Raw genomic sequence first — 519 nt, 5'->3', positions numbered from 1 at the left:
AGGAGCTGGGCCAGCTGATGCAGCACTGCTGGGCCGAGGACGTCCTGGAGCGCCCCGACTTCAACCAGATCAAGCTCCAGCTCCGCAGGTTCAACAGGTACCTTCTGCCCCGGCCCTGTGGGTGACGGGTGACCCTGAAAAGGGTCCCTGGGTGGGTTCTCACCCCCTGCCCACAGGGAGAGCAGCAGCAACATCCTGGACAACCTGCTGCTGCGCATGGAGCAGTACGCCAACAACCTGGAGGAGCTGGTGGAGGAGCGGACCCAAGCCTACCTAGAGGAGAAGCGCAAGGCTGAGGCTCTGCTCTACCAGATCCTGCCCCAGTGAGCACCAGGGGGGTGGTCCAGCCCTCTGAGAAACCCCCCTCAGGGCTGGGGGTGCTTGGAGGGGCTGGGGACACCAAGGACCCCCGTGTGGCCTGGGGCCAGGGGTGTTTGAGGGGTGTTTGAGGACACTCCATGTGGCTTGAGGCTGGGGGTGTTTGGAGTAACCGGGGACCCCCCCAGACTGTTCAGGCTC

General features: G+C 64.5%; 1 protein-coding gene across 1 annotated transcript in view; it reads left to right on the top strand.

The window, feature by feature from the left end:
* LOC104499389 (atrial natriuretic peptide receptor 1-like) overlaps nucleotides 1–323 on the top strand; it is a gene marked incomplete at both ends in the record, with an annotated part of 1,277 nt that extends 954 nt beyond the window's left edge. Inside the window, 2 exons of the mRNA XM_010142890.1 lie at nucleotides 3–97; nucleotides 177–323. Of these exons, the coding sequence (XP_010141192.1) occupies nucleotides 3–97; nucleotides 177–323 (242 nt within the window). The remainder of the gene's footprint in view (nucleotides 1–2; nucleotides 98–176) is intronic.
* Nucleotides 324–519: the final 196 nt, after the last annotated feature.

This window comes from Buceros rhinoceros, unplaced genomic scaffold (assembly GCF_000710305.1).
Source record: "Buceros rhinoceros silvestris isolate BGI_N320 unplaced genomic scaffold, ASM71030v1 scaffold28770, whole genome shotgun sequence".
Classification (NCBI taxonomy): domain Eukaryota; kingdom Metazoa; phylum Chordata; class Aves; order Bucerotiformes; family Bucerotidae; genus Buceros; species Buceros rhinoceros.
Note: the sequence above shows the minus strand (reverse complement) of the source record. Positions and strands in the feature narration are given on the sequence as shown.